Genomic DNA, 17111 nt, shown 5'->3' with positions numbered 1-17111 from the left:
AAATTCTATGTGGCATTAATTAGTATCTCCATACTTATGCTTCATGTAAGTTGCTCTTTTTTCACTTAACATTATGATAGCAGCACTAATAAAGTGCAGAAGAGCTAACATTTAACACAACAAAAGCAAGGAAGGATACAATTTCTCAGATCTCCCATGCAGAAGGGAGAAGTCAGATTCATTGTCCACCTCTATTTTTTAAAATTATTTTAAATTCCTTTCTGCCACCATTTCCTTCTTATCCAGTAAAAAAACCAAAACAACCAAATTACTAATTATATTTATTATAAAATTATTTATTATAAGATGTTTATGGTTTCTCATTTAGCTTTAATCAATTTTGTTTCACAGCTATTACATAGTCAAAGATGATGGAAAACAATATCACTTGTTATTGATAGCAAACTTATCTAGCTACTGCCTTACAGACATCAAACACAAGTTCTTGGGTAAAAAAACCACAAATGCACAAATATACTTACTTTGAGCATCCAAACACTTTCCCTGGTTGCCGGCTTGAATTGTTCCTTGCAGCAATTTGGCACTGAAAAGAAAACATGAAGCCTTTAGTTCAACTACCAAATAGAAGGGTTAAAAAAAAAAAAAAAAAAAAAGATTCACTGGATGGTCTTTGTCTGCATTGGTTGAGCAGTGATGCAATAGTCGTATGCTGAAAATTGAAATGAGAAATCCATCATTACAATGCCCTAATTCAGCTGTGTTCACAATGGCTCAGTGTCTAACACATCTGCACAACAATCAGATGCTCCCCAATATAGTAGCAGTTCTATGTGCTCCCTTATGCAGTGCTGCATTTAGAGTTTATTCATGATTTCCAGGCACACTGGTCTTTCTTCATCCAACCAGGCTTCTTCCAAGCACAGGCAATGAGTTATGACTGTAGTGTCATGCAACTGGAGCCTTGCTGCACTTGCCTGAACAGCTTTTCAGAGGGAAAAAAAAATCTGCCATTGAGAAGCACAGCAACTGTAATCCAGGAAAGCCTGTGTTTTTGCCAATACAGCACAAAAACGCTGGCAGTCCTTTGAAGTGTCTCACTTAACAATGAAATCATGGTCCTGCCCCCTTGTAGCAGCCACATTAAGGCCTATTCCCTTCTGTGTTCCTGGAGGGAATTGCCTATGAATGCTAAATTTGTCCTCACATCCATTGTCTCAAGTGGTACATTACAGAAACATAAGATGGAGCAGTCATATATGGGCTTCAGTTTGTGCTCTGGATTACATACTATGGTTATGTGGCTAAGTTTCTTAATTTGACTCCTCAGTCAGCAGGAAATATCATTGCTAGCAGGTAAATAATGGTTTACAGTCAGACCAGAGCTCTGGTTATTGCTTGTTTTGCATTCCTAGTCAACTAGTTGAGACAGCCCAGCAGGGAGGAGTATTCCAAAGACATCTATCTCTGCATAACAGCACAAAACTACACCAAATAGGATCCCAGGAGTACTTGGACTGCATCAAGGACCAAGGTATGTAAGAAGCTCCCACAGGTAAATCTATATTCAACAAAACCCCTGTTTTAAGAGGAGGAAAACATTAGGCAATTCTCACTACAATTCACTACCATCTGGAAAAGGTAAACAGACCTTTAAAGATGACTTGTCTAAAGGACTGGATCTCAGCTCCAGAAGCTGTGACTCATTCTGGCAGAGAATTTAGGAAGGCTGCTAGCAAACTGGAAGGCTGAAGCTACCTTAAAGCCAAACCAGTATGGGAATTAGCTATTAAACATGTTATTGTTTCATTTCTTTGAATCTCTCCAAGCCTCTTAAGCTTTGCTTTTTCAATGTACTCTTTTTCCTCCATTTGTTTAATATGGGAAGTGATTCCAACACAGCTGACAAACCTCAGGCATCCTATTGGCAAAGGAACAGCAAATCCATGATATATTGGCTTTTGCCCAAATAGTGCCCCTCTGAAGTTAAGCTGGGATCTGACAGCACTACTCCAACAAGAGTGTCCCATCCTTACAAGTTGAGACAATGGTTAGGAGACATCCCTCACCAGGAGGTGTTGACCAGAACTTCTAACAGGCAGCAGCAGTGAGATACATAGTGTTCCTGTTAGAAATATGGCACTTCATTTACTCATGGAATATTTTCCATACCGCATTTTCTTAAGAGTGTGATATTTGTGGCATATTGAAGACAAAGGTAACTACTTAATTGTCTTAAGTGTGTAGACCTCAGATTGAGAGGGATTTGAATAACACCACGATGATGAACTTCATTTGTATTGTCTCAAACAAAAAAATCCTCATAGCACAGGTTCCTAAAACTTGGAAGCTGATTCTGCTGAAGAGGTACATCTCAGCAGCAGCTCCTGCCTTTTTGCCTGCAAACAGGTACTCAGCTGAGCTGCAGGGAGCAGTGCAATCGCTGTGGCCAGGTGAGATAATTGGCACTTGCTGCTGTGTGCAGCAGCACTGCCAGGTCTCCACCTGCTCCCTAAGCCATGCCAGCACCTTAACCCGTCCTGCTGGCTCCAGATGCCACGGCAGAACCAGGCGAGGGAGTGGTAGGAAACACCAGATCATTAGGGTGGAATTTAGTTTAGGTGGACAAAGGAATGCAGTAGAAGTCCTACTCAATGGGTGTGAGGAAGGTAAGGATGGAGAGCTGGAGTCTCCTTTGAAAGGGTGGAGCATAAAAATGTGCCATGAAAACAAGGAGAAAAGGATGCCATGTCCTTTTACTTCATGGCAGGCCACGCACTGCTCTTACCTGCAAACACTGGTATCACATCACCACTCTACAAAAGCCAGCAAGCAAAATTCAGTTCCTCAGAACTCCACAACACACACAGGCTGAACTGATTTTAAAGTAGTTTCCCATCTCCTAAAAAAGTCACTTATCAATAAACCTAAAGAAATTATTTCTTCCACACTGAAAAACATAGAAAAAAGGGATAAAATGCAAGAGGATGAAGATGTAGAAGACCAGGAAAATGGAAAAGACCTTAAGATACAGAAAAAAAAAAAATTATGAGCAATTTAAAGAGTAGTTTCAAAAAGTCCTATATTGTAAAACAGAAATATACAATTATGCTTTTTTAAAATTATAATTTAAGGAAGAAATTTATGATTTTAATCAAATATTTCAAAACAATCAAATAATGCAAATATTTGCAGCTATGTGTAAAGTTACCCATAGCAGCAAGTTCCCTATATTAGACTATCCATTTCCCTGATGAAGGAATTACAGTGGGGGGAAAAAGACCAATGTTTATCATAAAATGCTTTTGAGTTTAACCATTATTAATATAACTGAGTATCTTTAATTAGTAACCAATGACTGTTCACATAGTGCATTCAGTTCTCCCAGTCCCATGTTTTTCATCCTGCTACAGCTGCAGTGGGGAAGTGAAACCCAGGTGGGAGGGTTGGATTAGTGGAACACAGAGTCCCTCAGGGGTCCCCTCTCTTCCTTCACCAGCAGGGTACGTGGCTCTGTAGCCCACACTTGTCACTTTTTCAAATGCTGCTGGGTTACATATCCTGGCTGATACTAATGAGTGTTGGTGGAGGTATTGAATTTAATTGAAATGAATATTGGCCAAAAAAAGTGCCAAATCAAAAAAACACCAACACCCCAAACAAAACAAGAATTGGGAAAGAGGGATATGAGAACACAAGTAGAAAGCAAAGCAACTAAATGGAAGGAGAAAGTACATCAGAGAATCTGTAGTGAACAAGGAACAACAGCATCCAGAAGTAAATCCTAAAATCGAAATATGAAAAGTAGTACCCATAGTTGTTAGTTTGAAGGACCAAGGAAGAAAAGCTAGGTCAGAATGTAATTAAGGTGAATTAAATCAAATGCCTTCTAGTTTATTGTCTCTAGAAACTGCATTTCCCCTGTGGGCACTGAGCCCTGTCTTCTGCTACTGTCTCTCTGTGTACTGGATGCTTTCTTCCATACTGCAGAGATCTGTTTTCTTCCCCCTGCCAAAGACTGGAAATGCAATGTTGCATGAAAACAATTTGTAATATAGGCTGACAGTCACTGATTATTGCCTCAAATATCCTCAGTAGTTACAGAAAAAAACTTCAAAACCAACTTATTTTTAGCAACTGAAAGAATTCAAGCAACCCCATGTGGCTGCTATCCAGGCATTTACTGAGTGGAGAATAGCTTGACAAATTACAGGAATGGACAAACTCGGAGTGTAAATCAGAAAACCATGTATATCACTATTTACATATGCTTTTCTGTTGAAAAGATGAACAGAAACATTAATTTTACGGCTTCCAGTGTCAAAGGATAGAACGACTGTTTTTATGAGCTGTGCATGAATCACAAAAACCAAAACAAAAACCCCCATCTACTTCACAGTTTGGCAGATTTCTCAACTTGCTGGTAACTAACAGCCCAGCCCTGTGCTGTTCCTGAGTAATTCCTCTGCATCTACTCAGGGCTCAGCTCTGCAGCACTGCAGGAAAGGCAAAAAGGCAAAGACCCAAAGCAAAGAAGCCAAGAAAGAGCTGAGTTTAATACTATCTCCAGCTTCAAAACGACAAGAAACCTTGTCTGACCCAGAGTGCTTCACCAGGAAGGCAGTCCCAGAAGATGTGAGATGCTGATATCGAGTATTTCTCACCTCTTTTACTCTTCCCATCCCGGGATTAGTCCCAGAGGTTCTGCTTCTGTCCAGTGCTCTGATTTCAAGTCATCTACTGGCACAAAAAAGGTCCTAGAGATTTCTTATAAGATTCTGTTCCCTCCCTTTCATTTACAAAGCAAACAAACTTTTTTTGGTAATTTACATACAAAGTAAATCCAAGCATGTCCTATTTAGCAGCTTTGTAGGAAGAGTATTCATCCTTTTCTCAGTTTGGGAAGACTTTTTCTTCCTATAGAGCAGTAAACCAATTTGTGTAGTTTCTGCTGCCCCCCCTCAACTTCTTGTAAAGGGGAATTTCCATGATCCAAGTGACTTGCAGACACTGCTGGGTTTTCAAAGCTCCAGCCAACTGCAGTGTGACACCTTCATTTTTGCAACAGCCTACATGTCCTCCACCTGTTAATAAATACCTTCACTGCTTCCTGCTCAGAAACACTGAGATGCAGTAATTATCTTCCAACTGGAAAGGGTGTAACAGAGCTCAGTTTGAGTGATTTTATTTAGCTAGTGTGACAGATTTGGCAAACCCTTTTTTTCTGCATGACAAGCAATGCCAAACCAGTATATCCAGCAGTAGGTGGCAGACCTAATAGGATGACCAGATGAGACTGTGTATTTATCATTCTTTGCTTCTACAAGCAGGCTGCCACATCTCACTTATCTCAAAAAAAACTTCACTCCATTTGGAGAAAATGATCTTCCTTCAATTATTTGAGGCACCCTTTTCTTTAAGATTTAGTTCAGAGTCACTGATGTCTGCACTTCAATTTCTGTGACACAACTAAAAGTCTGTCCCACTTGGCAGTGTCAGTGCCAGTGTCTGTTGACTTCTACATCCAAAATAACCACCAATTTTGAGTGGTGCATGTCTGCAGTTTGCACATTGGACTGCAGTTTGCTACTGGTGCCCTTCTGTATGTACTCACGTATTATGGTTTTTTGGGTTTTTTTCTGGTAGGCATTATATCACCTTACCAAAACCACTCAGTTTAAAAATAACTAGAGTTCATCAGGTTTCTGCTTAACTTCATGCATTAGAATAATTTAACACATTTCTTTTTAATATGTCCTTATAAACAAAGTTATGCTGTGATGATGCTTGTTTTATAGTGAGGCAAGAAAAGCCAGCACTGACTAAGGTTTCCCACCATGAGGAATTTGGAAATAATATTGCCTTAAGGCATTCCAGCCCTGTTTACTCCTTATTCATGTCTCTGGGCTGCCCTGCAGTTTTGCTAGAACTCAATCTCATCCACTCTGAAGCAAAAGCAAAAAGGGATCTAATTTCAACGCCACACTTTTTTTTTTTTTTTTTTTTTTCCAGATTTAGAAAAGTAAATCTGGGACAGTTCTTGGTTTTTACATGGCAAGGCCCCATCAACACTTGGGATGTCATCAGTGAGAGGACAGGATGGACAGGATCTGTCTCACTGGCTGATATTGCTGGCCAGAAAGAGGATAGGGAATAACTCCATTGAGTGGGATGGAATATCAAGCTGTGAAAGTAGACATAGACTCCTCAGATACAGTCTAAAGACTAGGGGATGCACAGAGCTAAGGCAGAACACACAGCTTTCCCCTGTTCCATATGGAGGGAGTAAGAGACACATGGAAGACAGCTTGCAGCAGCTGCTCTGGTCCAGGTCAGCTCACCACCAGCTTCCAGATTTACCATTTCCTATACTCAATTGTGGGCTTCATTTTGTAGCTAGTTCTTATAGAGTAATCATCAACTTAGTATTAAAAAGAAGGTTCAACACAAAAGCATTAAATTATACATTCAAAAGTTAAAAAAAAAAAAAAAAAAAAAGAAGCCTGTCTTTGTATTTTGACCTGAACAAAATCCAAAGTTAACATGAGGAGCCCTGATGGCATAATAATATGCTGAATTACCCAAGTTGACATCCTTTGAAAACAAGCCTGCTGAACAAGCACAGTAGGAAGTGCCCAAAGATAACTTCCATAGGAGTGTTATGCAGTGTCTAGGGGACACTCAAAATTGCTCCAGGGATATAAAATGTACCAGCTTCAGCACCAGGAAAACATTTAGAAGAGCAAGTTGGTTTAAAAGACAGATGTTTTAACTCAAAAAGTAACTTATGCCTGAAAAAAATGCAAGTAGATCATTTCAGGTGCCTGAGATGAAATGGGCTGGATAACCCACTATTGCAGGATTAGTTTTTCAGATCTCTCTTTACAGTGAGTAAAGAAAATTGAGCACATCAGAGAACATCCAGCAAAAATCCTTTAGGTGGGTTGACAGAAGGAATTAAAAGCTCCTACCAACCCTCTGTTTTAACCTAGTGCTTTACTATGACAACATGGCCTACAAATTGTCTAAACTTAGCAACTGGTGGTCTTTGCTAAGTTACAAAATTCAGCAACTTGCTTTAAAAAGTAAAAAAGTTCTCCAAAGCAAGATTCATTAGCTGTGCATATATCAGACCAGGAAAGAGGTGAGGACAGCAGGTCTGGAAAGCAAGTATGCAGATTCTTGCCCCAGGGGAGGAATGACCTTGCTGGGTGCCAGCTAGCTGGAGACAAAATTCAGGGAAAAAAAAAAAAAAAAAAGAAAAAAAAAAAAGATGTGAGTGATCTTGGTGGACAACAAATTGAAAAATGCTCAGCAGAATGTCATTGTAGAAAAGGAGGGCACATCTACACCAGGCTAGGCTTGCAGATGCAGGGCAGTAATTACTGTACTGGGGGCTTGCCAAAGTGCAGCTCCTGTGTGCTGGGGAGCCACAAACCAGTGACAGACACCCTGGAGCCCAGCCTACCACACCAGGATAGCTGAGGAGATGGAGTGTGTGATACAGGAGAGGCTGAGAGAGCTGGGTTTGTCCTGTCTGAACACCAGAACGTTTAAGGTATGCGGGGGATGTATGAGTGAAGCCCTAAGCTAATCACAGGGAGGGTTTAGGGAAGATGCAGCCAGGAACCTCTCAAAGGCACACAGACACAGCAAGAGGCAACAGGCAAGTTTCAACAGGGAAAAAACTGATTACACATTGGGAAAAGTGTTTTCATCATGACAGTGGTTGAACATTGGGTCCAGTGAGGCTGGAAAATCTGAATGTTTGAGGTATTCAGAGCTCAACAAGTTCCTGAGCAGCTGGATCTGTTCGGGATAGCTTTGAACAGGAGTGGACAAGATTATCTCTTTCAACCAGTATCATTCAGTGATTCCATGTGGAAGTATCATCACTGCACGCTGCTTGTTGCCTGGTTGCCCTACCCAGGCAAGAGAGCCCTAGTTAGGGCATGAACTGATATTTCAGCCCTTTTAACATTCTTGCATCTTTCTCTGCCTTAAAATGCTGAACAGAAAAAGGGGACTGACTCAAAGATATAAAGACAGATTCCAGTACCTGTGGCAATACTTAAAGCAGCTTGAGTCCTGTAACTTGATTTTTATTTTAGTCCTTAGAAACCTAAATATATATTTTATAAATACATTTATAATAAGTTATATTTAATGTATAAATCCAAATCTTAAACTTTTGCTCTTTACACTACTGGTGAAGCAGGTAAGAGTTCTTGGAACCCTGTCTTGTGTGATCTTGTGTGATGGATTACCTGCAGTCAATTATGTCAGTACAAACCTATGAAGGCTTTAAGGTTATAGTTTGTAGAAATGTCCTGTGAACCTCTAATTAGATAAGGTGCTCATGTGACAGCTGATGGGATATTGAAGGGTGTAGCCTCACCTCATTTGTCCTGCGTGTCCCAGATCATCCCAGGTGTTCCCATAAACCAAAAGCCAAAGTCTCTCATTTTCATCTAATCAAACCCAATCATCCAGTTTTCCTCACTGGAATGAAAGGGTGACTTTTCCATAGATCCACAGTGTGACAATGATCCCTGTGTTCCCATCTCTGCTGAAAGGACCATGTTAAACTTTTATAGTACTTAATCAGAGGAGAAAGGAGGGCAGGGTGTCCCAGTGACATAGTCACAGCCCAGTGACCATGAATCTGATGGAGCATGTTTAAACCTTCTCCAAGCTGCTGAGGGGCAGATCCCCTTTAGTATCTCGTGTCTTGAGTCAATCCTTCAGCCTTCCTCATCGACAAGGTGGAGGAACAGCCCATCAACACTTCACACTCTTCCACACATTTTGACTGAAAGCTGGAGAGATTGCTGCGCTTGGCACAGGTAACAAAATCTGGGGATTTGATAGGATTTGATCTCTTGGGGGAATAGGCAGAGAAAAACAACTTGGTGTTTATTTGTGTTTCAAGGCAGTGAGTGCTGATTTGCTCACCCTACCCAGGTACAGTACCTCTTAACACTAAGAGAAGAACTTCACTGACAAATACAAGAGCTACCTACATTCTCAGTAAGGATCACAAAGTAAAGATCCACTTTTGCACTTGCAAAAGGCCTGTCAAAGAGGGGACCTCCTGCTTCTAAAATGGCAAAACTAAAATACACTGAAGCTTGAGGACACTTGAGTTGCTGTAATGATTCCACACAAGTAATTAGAGCTCAAACTTCAAACACGTATATTTGACAGAGAGAGCACAGAACCAACTGAGCTTTTTTGGGATCTAGAGTGTATGCAGAGCTGGAAGTTTCCCCATTAAGGGAAACTCACTAAAGACATGGAGGGGTTCTTCAGGGCAGGACTGTATATGAAAACTCTATAAATACTCTTTACTCCTTCAACAACAGCATTGCTATCTCACCACAGCTTGTGATCAGATTTTTCCTTCAACTTCAAGTTGAAGGAAAAATATTCCAGTCTGTGAGATAAGAGTGACAGCTCATTACCTTATTTAAATACTCCATGATACTACACAATAAAGCAAGTCCTATGGGAGTGGATTCCAAAGATGGTCTGCTAAGCCTCAACCCTTCAAGTTAATGTTGCTTTGTTCTGAAAAGATAGCATACATTTGAATTCTACCATATCAGAAATGTTTGGGCTGCATTATTGAGCTGCAATATTTCCTCCAAGAAGCTGCTGTACAAAGCTCACATTAATTTTTGTTTCTTCATGTTGTTCTGCAGACAAGAGCCACAGTGGACAAGAACACAGTGGGCCAGCCCACTAGCATGAGCACATGTATCACTTACTCATTAGAAAAAAAGCTAATTAGGAAGTTTCTAAGTTATTTTACAGTATCAGGTTGAATTTAAACTTCTACAACATTCTGCTCTGTAAAGCTTTCCCTTCAGCACACTGTGTGTAAGCACTGATTTGGAAGAGCACTAAACTAATTTAAATAGTATACACAATTTAAGTGTAGATACTTCTCTCACTGCCTTTCCCAGACACTTACTTATGTTTTTTGTTTGTGGGCCAAACCAATCAAGAAAAGTCATTATTTAATTGAAGAAACAGCAACTTTGGATTGATTTGTGCATTACATGCACACTATTTCCCTTATAGATTTATACAAGAGCAAATTTTTCACGTTGAGAAGACAAAGCCTTTTAGCTTAGATTAGCAAAATTGGCAGTTTTGATGTTTGGGAGGGTTTGGTTTTGTTTGTATCCTTCTCTCATAAACCTGACAGTACAGCAGATTCTGTGCAGAATAACAACTCTCAGGCACAGGCAATCTGCCCTTGAGGCTGTAGATAAGCTCTCTTCAAACTGTGGCACTTGATGTAGCAGCAGGCTCCCAGTAGCTGCTTTTCTTTGGAATGACCAGAGTGTCCTTCAGCTGAGCCTGAAAGAACAAGTGGCACATCTCCTGCCTTGCATAACCTCACACTCTTTGCATCAAAGGCTCCTGAGATGGCAACTATCAGATGTTTCCAGGCAATGACTGCTTTAGTAAAGAGTGCTGGATATGAAATGTATGTACAAAAGGTGAATATGCATTTGGGGGGCTCTCAATAAAACTCGTGAAAACACACAGTCCTTATTTCCCAGTCATGAGCTCATTTAACAAAGCCTTTCTGTTTTCATCAAGATTAGTCAGCTATTGAAAGTCCCCATAACAAGATACTACTGAACTGAACATGCCCAAGTTGAATCAAGGTAGTAACTTGTGGAACAAATGAGCAGCTGCATAGTGTCTGCAGCTGAAGCATCCAGCACCAGCTGAAAGCAGGTCTGTCTCTCCCAAGCCAGTGAACAGTTTTATACATGCTGGTGGTGTAAGTCCTTTTTTTCTCCCTTTTTGGTAGTCAGATTGCTTATTGACTCATGTAGCAAAAATCCAGGATTCAACCTACGTTTTCCCATCAGATTGATTTCCCTGCAGGGCCCATCTCAGAGCCTGCTGCACTCTGCTGCAACTCTCTTACGCCCTTCCATTCCTGGTCAAAACATGCCACACCTCAACATGAGTCAACAGAGCCGGGCAGCATCTCTGCAGCAAGCAGGGAGGGAGCTGAGAGGAGAGCCTGGCTGTGGAAACACAGTCCATCCTTCAGCAGTGGGCAGGATGCTCAGAGAAATGCAGCCTTGGTCAAAAATATTACTAGGATAATGCCACAAGCTGCACTTGAGCTTGAAGTCACCAGATCAGGCAAGGTCACTTCTGGTGAAATACTCCCAGGGATAAATTCCAAGTCACCCAGATCGTTAGTTAGCACACACAAGACAGCTGGAAGTCTTTACAACACTCTCAAATGACACTGTTTGGCACCTTATCAAACTAAATGCCTTTTGCCTGTCGAGAGCACAAGCACATCATTTTACTTCAGCGTTGCTCTGTTTTCCCTCAGCATGACGTGTTGGTGTGAGAAACTGCTGAATCCAAGACACCATGTCAGGGATCAGCTTTCCTACTCCTGTTTGATGACAAATTGATGCTGAAGTTTAATTGCCAGAATATGAAAATTATCAATATATTTTGACATACAAGACATGTAAAGAAAAATACAACTGAACTTGTCCCAACTTTAACCAGGTGACATGATGCTACCCAGGGAAGTGCAGTATTTTTAATCCCAGGGACACTCCTGCTTTCCTTATTCAGTAGAGATGCTTACAACCTTTCTTGTTTGAAGTGGTGTGTTCTTTTCCCTACTACTCCATGCAGGAAAACAGGATGTTCAAGCCAACATAACAGTTCTCTGACACGAAGAACTCAATAAGTCCAGGAACACAAGTTACTGCTTCTTTTGTAGTCTATTTTTTTTTTAAACTGGAATGAGGCCACTGTTTTGTCAGTCCCATCCCAGAAAAATGGCCCTGTCTGTGCTTGATACCAACAGAAAGGCATCCTGTAGCATGGCAAGAGAACCCAGCTCAAAGAGGTTTTATGTTTATGCACACACAGAGAGCTATTTATTTTAGTGCTGTGAGTGCACTCCATGGGGTGAGCTGGGAGTGAAACCCCTCCGTGTTCAACGTGATGCACAAGTGGACAATGGGAGATGCCTGAGCAAAGTACTGGGCTTCTGCCAGGGATTGGAACCAAAAGACAAACCCAAGAACAAGTGTAAATAAAGTGGAGACAGCACAAAATTTCATCAACTTTAGAAGTCACAAAATTAGACAACTAAAAAAGATAGGAGGGAGGGACCCTCCTGCACAGGATACAGAGGGCATGAAAGGTATGTTATTAAGGAGCTTTAATCTCACCTACCAGATTTCCTCCCTGTTGGTATGTGCCTTTTCTTCTCACATTTATTTTTATGTTCTAATAAAATCAGTTTTGTGGGCTGGAAGGCCCTAACACCTCACTTAAGCTCATATAAAAGAGTGTGTGGTTCCCCCATGAAGCTCAGGCCCTGCTGCAGCACCCTGCAGGCACACAGGCTGATACCCAGCTCCCACTGGTTACTCCTGAGTGGGCTCTCCAGCACCTTCCAGGACCTGCCCATATGCTTAGGGCTATGAGTAAAGCAGAAATGCCTTTCAGTATCAATTCTGACATGATTCTGAACAAATTTTTACTTGCCATTTCAGGTTTTAAACAGTTTCATCAAGAAAACAACACATAAACAACACACTGTGCAGCAGGACATATACAGGGGACTCAGAGGCCCTACATCCAGTACCACCAATCCATTTAGTGGGTTTGAATGGGTACAGTCAGGTTATTGCAGAACAGACACATTTTATTAATGATTTATTACACATCACTGAAACAATAAAACCTGAAATAAGACCTTCACCATCACAGATCAGAAGGCAGCATTTCAAATTTCTTGCAGTAGCACACAGTGAATGCTGCAACAAAGCACCATCAATCCCTCTGTGCCACATTGTTTTAATGGACAGGGCTGTGCCAGTGGCTGTGTGTTCCTTTCAAAGGGACACGAGAGATGTCACTGCCATCCGTCAGACAATGTTTCTTGTTGGTCTGTTCCACAGCTACAGAATAAGTTCCCTGTCATCTGACAAGCCCATCACAGCATTTCTCTGTCTGGTTTCCTAACATGATCACATGTTGCCTGTAGCCCCTGCATCCCAGTGAAAGATTTTTGCTGCAGCAGAGACAATACATCATCCTAAAATCCCTCACGGATACCAAGCACATCTTTTACCTGATGTGGCCTTTGTTTTACAAACACCTCAAAAAGCATTGTTTCAGGCCAAGTGACATCTGATTGGCAGTTATATTTCTTTCTCAGCTTATTATTTAGATCTCAGTTATATAAGGAGAGTTTTCACTGTTTATCACATCCTTTCCAACTGCTCTTCCAGCTTACACAAAGGAGTTGAATTTCAGTTTTCTTCCTTGTGCTGGAAATTGTTGCCTATATATCAGCAATATATGCTTATATTGTTGCCTTTATATTTTCAGGGTTTTTTTTTGTCACAAAAAATAAAAATTTGTAAGTCTACAAGATTTACTGTTTAAACTCAGAAAGTTGATTTGACTGCAAGTCACAGTCTCTGTCCTCTGACAGCACTGCCCTGAGAAAAAATACATTACTTAAGGACACCATGTAATGTCAAAGAAACTGCAGTTATTTTAAGACCCATAGAGCATTCTGATTTAAGGATCCCACAATTTAAATAAATGGCAGCTGAACAGAGGAGTCCATAAAGCACTAAGGCATCCAGCTCAGCAGAGTCAGCTTGGGTCTGCTCAGCAGGTAAAGCAGACTCTGGTTGACCCAGGAACATAGAGAAAAATGCATTTCTATTCTCATCCAGGAATCAAAAACTCCCTTTCTTGGTGGTAGTGGAAGGGATGACTGTGCAGGGCCAGCAAGGTTTAAAGGCTGGGCCCAGACTGGGAAGCTGCTGCTGTGAAAGGGTCTCTCCCCTTCCACTCTGCCTCCCCATCCTGCTGGGAACCAGCTCCCTGCCTTAGGACCCTCTCAGGCTGCCCACACTAGACCCTTCTCCACAACCACCTCTGCACTCATCCCAGCAGAACCTGCAAGCTGCCCCACATCCCTCCTCCTGCCTGGCTCTGAACATGCTGGTGCTGCCATGCATGAATCAAGGAGGGAGAATCCAGAGCCAGACTCAGTTTTGTCATTCACCTATACGTGCCGAATTTTCTGCTTAAATCTTCTGACAGCAGAAGTTTTGAAATGTGAAGGGACTAATGGAATACCATGTCAAGGTAATGCCAGTGCCAGTGTCAGTCTTCATACACTGCCTCAAAATTACAAGGAAGTTACAAGGAATTACCACTGACCATCTCTCTCTTCATTACTCAGCTCGCCACCAAGAAGTCTTCCTACATCTCATACAGACATGGCTCCAAAAATCAAATCAGAAAAGGAAGATGACACCCAAAGGCTTGGGGTTTGGCCACTCAAAAGTAGTCTTTTTAAAGATTTATCTAAATATATAAAATAAAATAAATAATCAGCCACAGGACAGACAGTGTCACTCGAGTCATTCCTGTTGAATAGCAGGTGTCAGAATTATGCTAGGTAAGTATTCCACAATTATTACTTTCCAGGTCACTTTAATCCCTGCTTGGGGAGTGACCAAATTTACAAAGATGTTAAGCTATTCAATGATGTCAAAAAGGAAGTAACTCTGCATGACCCACTTGAAAAAGCTTCAACTTTCTCCCTGATACAGAAAACTGATCCAAAAGCATCCAAGAGTAGAGACACCTAAGACTTTCTGCCAATACTGACAGAATTTTCCTCCTCCTCCATCTCCCCAATCTACTGTACTAGTACAGCAAGAGATAAAAAAATAAATATTTTTAACAGTTTAATCAACAAAAGTTACTTTAAAAAAATGCAATGCATTTAAAAATAGCAATGAACAACATGACTGCAGTGTGTCAACCTCCCGGAAGGATGGTGGTGGATAAAGCCAAGGGATAAAGCCAAGCCCTTGCAGGAGATGCTATGCTGTCAAACAAGACTCTTCCCACCACAATCCACATATCAGTGAAAACATGTGGTAGGCACCAGAAGTGACCACACTGCTCAAATTAAGCATCCCACAAGTTTAACATTGACAGCAGAAGCACCAAAGAAATGCCACAACATTATCAAGGGGGAAAATGTGTCAACTCAAATATGAGATGCATTTATTTTCTCATGTCTACTAATCACACAAAGTCAAAATGCTGTGACAGTCTTTCCAACTTGCATCATGACATTTTGCCCAAGAGGCCATCAGTCAACTTTTGCCAAAACATTAATTCACAATTTTGCTTACAGCTTGAGAACCCATCAAGAGAACCATTTTTTTGGAAAATATTACTTTGGTTATTTCTGTAGACCATGTTAGTTATCCCAGAATATTCTCAGAACACTGGTAGACTAGTGACCCTCAAATATTCCCATGTTTTGGATGCAATTAGTAAGAAAAAATACTAGTGACTTTTTCTATGTTGAAGGCTTATAGAAGAAAACTTACTGCTCTTCTCTGATCTAGTTACCTACAGATAAAGGAATTGGAGAAGAAAGTTAAGACACTTGTATCTGGTCGCATATTAAGTTTTCAAAGAAATCCATCTGTATTTCCTTCCAGTTTCCCAGAAGAGCTCCTTAAAAGTCCTTTTAAGGTTCACCCCACTCTCTCCAACTTTTTATAAACCCAGAGTTAGGTAAACAGTGTAATGGGAGAGGCATTTTTTATGCTGACCAGTTTTCTTGCCACATCCATGCTACACACCCTGCCTTGTTGTGATCACTGTTTAATACACTGCATTTGACTTCAGTAGAAGACTATGAAAGGTTTCACCCAGACATCTTGTAAACTGATACAGACCTGTCCTCATGATTATTGTACCAATACAAACAACTCTGTTCAAGAGCAAACAAACTTTTACAGCACCTGATCTCATGGAGGAACATCCACTCTGCTGAACAGAGTAACTCATAAGCAATCCTGTGCATGTGTATATAAGGAAACTGTGATGCAGTAGAAACCAAAAATTATAGCAGGATTTTTGGGTGTATCAAATAGTCATGACTAAGCCACAGCAATTGTGCAATAAAGCATAGCATATCTTTTATTTGTCTGCTTGAGAAGTTAATATTGGTATGGCTGACAAACAGCAGCACAATTACAACAGCCACATTAACCTCAGTCTTGTGGCCAGGTGGTGCAAATTAGCCCTCAAAGTCATCAGTCTTGCAAGCACAACTGCCCTATGACAAAGAACAACCTCTCCAGGTTTGGAGCTGCTTTTTTAAGGCTACTTTTTCTCCATTTGACCCAGTGAAACAGGATTAGCTACAGAGAACAAAACTTCAATCACAAATGGCAGAGAAAACACAACCTTTGAAATGACAGCAATGCTCCATTCTCTGACAGAGAAATGTTAGGTGTAAAAAAGAAATTAAAGTAGTAAAGCAGACTCAATGACTTACCTTACCTTGCTGTCTCAAAGGTTCATTTAGAGGAGTATCCCCAGTATGGGAACCTTTAAGCCTTGACATGGCAGGATTAGTATTATTTTTAAAGATAGAAACCAGTTAAATGAACTGCCTGTTGCCATAGACTGGTGCAAAAGAGTTTCCCTTAGATAACCTCCCTTTATAAACCTCACTGTGGGTGTGGCTAAATGACTAGCTCCACCTTTCATCCTATTTAGAAACCCTACCCAAAAAAAAAAAAAAAAAAAAAAGAAAAAACTTATCTGAAGCAATATAATTATTTTATTAACTACTCATAGGCTGTTTTGGGATAGGTTTTTTTTTATTTTAAGTAGTTAAAACTTAGTTGGTTGACAGTTTCACAAGCTGATGGGGAAAATGCAGACAAAATTAAATTTATCTCCCATTTTTGCAGTTCCTGAAATATGGTCTGCAAACATCTGGAGGGTGAACTTGCTCAGTTGTTTGCTTTTTAAAAGCAGTATTGTAACAACCCGAGGGAAGTCTATCAGCTTTGAGTGTTTATTGGTATTCCATTATATTGAAAAGCAGCATATCTACAAACATGCAGCAATTTCCTATTGCATCACCTCAAGACAAGCCTCCAGCACCAGTGAGGGCCCTTGTTCTCATCACTTACAGAATGAAGATGATGCAACACCAAAACCCTTTGCAAGACTCATTAAATCACACACATGCCTTCACTAAGAGGGACCACCAATAAAAATTAGAATTCTTTTGCCCT

At 40.7% G+C, this 17111-nt stretch overlaps 1 protein-coding gene across 3 annotated transcripts in view; it reads right to left on the bottom strand.

Annotated features, from left to right (window-relative positions):
- MAPRE2 (microtubule associated protein RP/EB family member 2) overlaps positions 1–17111 on the bottom strand; it is a 97989-nt gene that overhangs the window by 70934 nt on the left and 9944 nt on the right. For 2 of the 3 annotated variants that reach the window (XR_013773517.1, XM_079299422.1), the window contains exons 1-2: positions 16361–16485; positions 483–544 (exon numbers count right to left, since the gene is read on the bottom strand). Coding sequence is in view for 1 of the 3 variants with exons in the window: in XM_079299422.1 (XP_079155548.1) it covers positions 483–544; positions 16361–16429 (131 nt within the window). In the remaining 2 variants the exon portion in view is untranslated. Of the gene's footprint in view, positions 1–482; positions 545–16360; positions 16486–17111 lie in introns of those variants that run through there. The other variant, XM_079299424.1, reaches the window with a different exon arrangement.

This window comes from Erithacus rubecula (genome assembly GCF_903797595.1).
Source record: "Erithacus rubecula genome assembly, chromosome: 3".
In the NCBI taxonomy this organism is placed as follows: domain Eukaryota; kingdom Metazoa; phylum Chordata; class Aves; order Passeriformes; family Muscicapidae; genus Erithacus; species Erithacus rubecula.
This window is presented reverse-complemented; position numbering and strand designations above follow the sequence as displayed.